Below are 1,418 nucleotides of genomic sequence, written 5' to 3'. Positions count from 1 at the left end.
GGAGCTGATATCATAGGTGGGAGGGTATGGGGGAGCACATGCCTCCCCCCGACAGGGCTGTCCCCACCGCTGCCACAGCCAGTGGCTTCTGCGGGTGCTCGCCAGCCCTGTCCCTGCTGCTGCCGGCTTCTGCAGACGCTCATCAGCCTCATCCCCACTGCTGCTAGCTTCTGCAAATGCTCACGAGCCCCATCCCCACTGCCGCTGGCTTAAGCGGGGAGCGTGGCTGGTCAGGGGGTGCACCAGCGCTCTCAGGGGGTGCGTGTGCACCCCCGTGCACCCCCTACACATCACCACTGCCAGTGCTTAGAGCAAGAGAGTCTACAGGTAGTCTTGTATTTGTCCCTGCATCTAAAGATGGTGTTTGTAAGGACAGCACCATGCTCCACACATTTGCTCAGGAGAAAGATACTGTTGAAATTGGCTTGCCCTACCCCTTCCTTCCCAACAGTGCCACTCCATGCCCAGCTCCACAGCTGAAGTCACCAAGGAGAATGATCTTGTCCCTGGGAGCATTAGTCAGAACATGGTCAAGGTTGGAGTGGACTTGTTCTTGGACATGAGTGCCAGCATTGAGTGCCGGGGCGCTGGCACGGATGGCGTTGGCTGCGCTTCTGTTTGCAACCGATCGCAGACTGGAGACGACCCGTACGATCTTCAAGTCCGGTCTCCTGCCACGGGCAGGAAGTATTGGGCTCAGATGAGCTTGACAAGGTGCCTGTCCAGCCTTGCCTTGAACAGAGACCTTTCAGACAGAACGGTGACCTTTACAGAGAAGCTTTTTTCCTTATATCCAACCTGAATTTACCCTCTGTTAGTTTATGCCCATTGGTCCTTGTCCTCCCTTGAGGTGCCCTCCTGAATAGTTGCTTTCCTAGTTTTCACCAGCACCTCACTGCTGATCATTTGTGCACTTGGGCTTTTAACTGCCTTCCTGGCGTAGGTGTTGGCTTTTATTTTTGCCGGGGAGGGACCAAAGATGATGGACATGCGGAAAGTTTTACATACAGACTTCCCTCACTTTATGCTGCCCCTGGAAAACGGCAGGTAACTGAAATTCGCACTTTGCAACGTAACCAACAGCGATACGTCCCAAGACCTCGACCGCGCTGACCCCCAGGCCCATTTCTACCGCTTTTACAAGGCAATTTCGGTACTCGCCAACAGCAGCCTAGTACACACAGCAAGCACATCACCGTACCGGGGACAGCAACACGTGTCGCACACGACGGCCCATCCACGCCGGAGACCACGTTTTGGCCGGGCCTCCACCGTACCCATCGCAGAAGAGTGAATTCACCTCCCATATATTGAATTTTTGGTATAAAAAAAATTGTCTGAGGGGGGCCCAGCGACCACACGCAGGCGGCGGTGGCAGCAGCGGTGAGGGCGGGGGCACAGGCGGTGTTGGCGGCAAG

The 1,418-nt window shown here is 55.7% G+C and overlaps 1 protein-coding gene across 1 annotated transcript in view; it reads left to right on the top strand.

The window, feature by feature from the left end:
• The first annotated feature begins 526 nt into the window (after positions 1-526).
• RFC2 (replication factor C subunit 2) overlaps positions 527-1,418 on the top strand; it is an 11,417-nt gene continuing 10,525 nt past the window's right edge. The window contains exon 1 of the mRNA XM_019545299.1: positions 527-687. Within this exon, the coding sequence (XP_019400844.1) occupies positions 527-687 (161 nt within the window). The remainder of the gene's footprint in view (positions 688-1,418) is intronic.

The sequence above is a fragment of the Crocodylus porosus genome, unplaced genomic scaffold, assembly GCF_001723895.1.
Source record: "Crocodylus porosus isolate Cpor-Errol unplaced genomic scaffold, CroPor_comp1, whole genome shotgun sequence".
Taxonomy (NCBI): domain Eukaryota; kingdom Metazoa; phylum Chordata; order Crocodylia; family Crocodylidae; genus Crocodylus; species Crocodylus porosus.
Note: the sequence above shows the minus strand (reverse complement) of the source record. Positions and strands in the feature narration are given on the sequence as shown.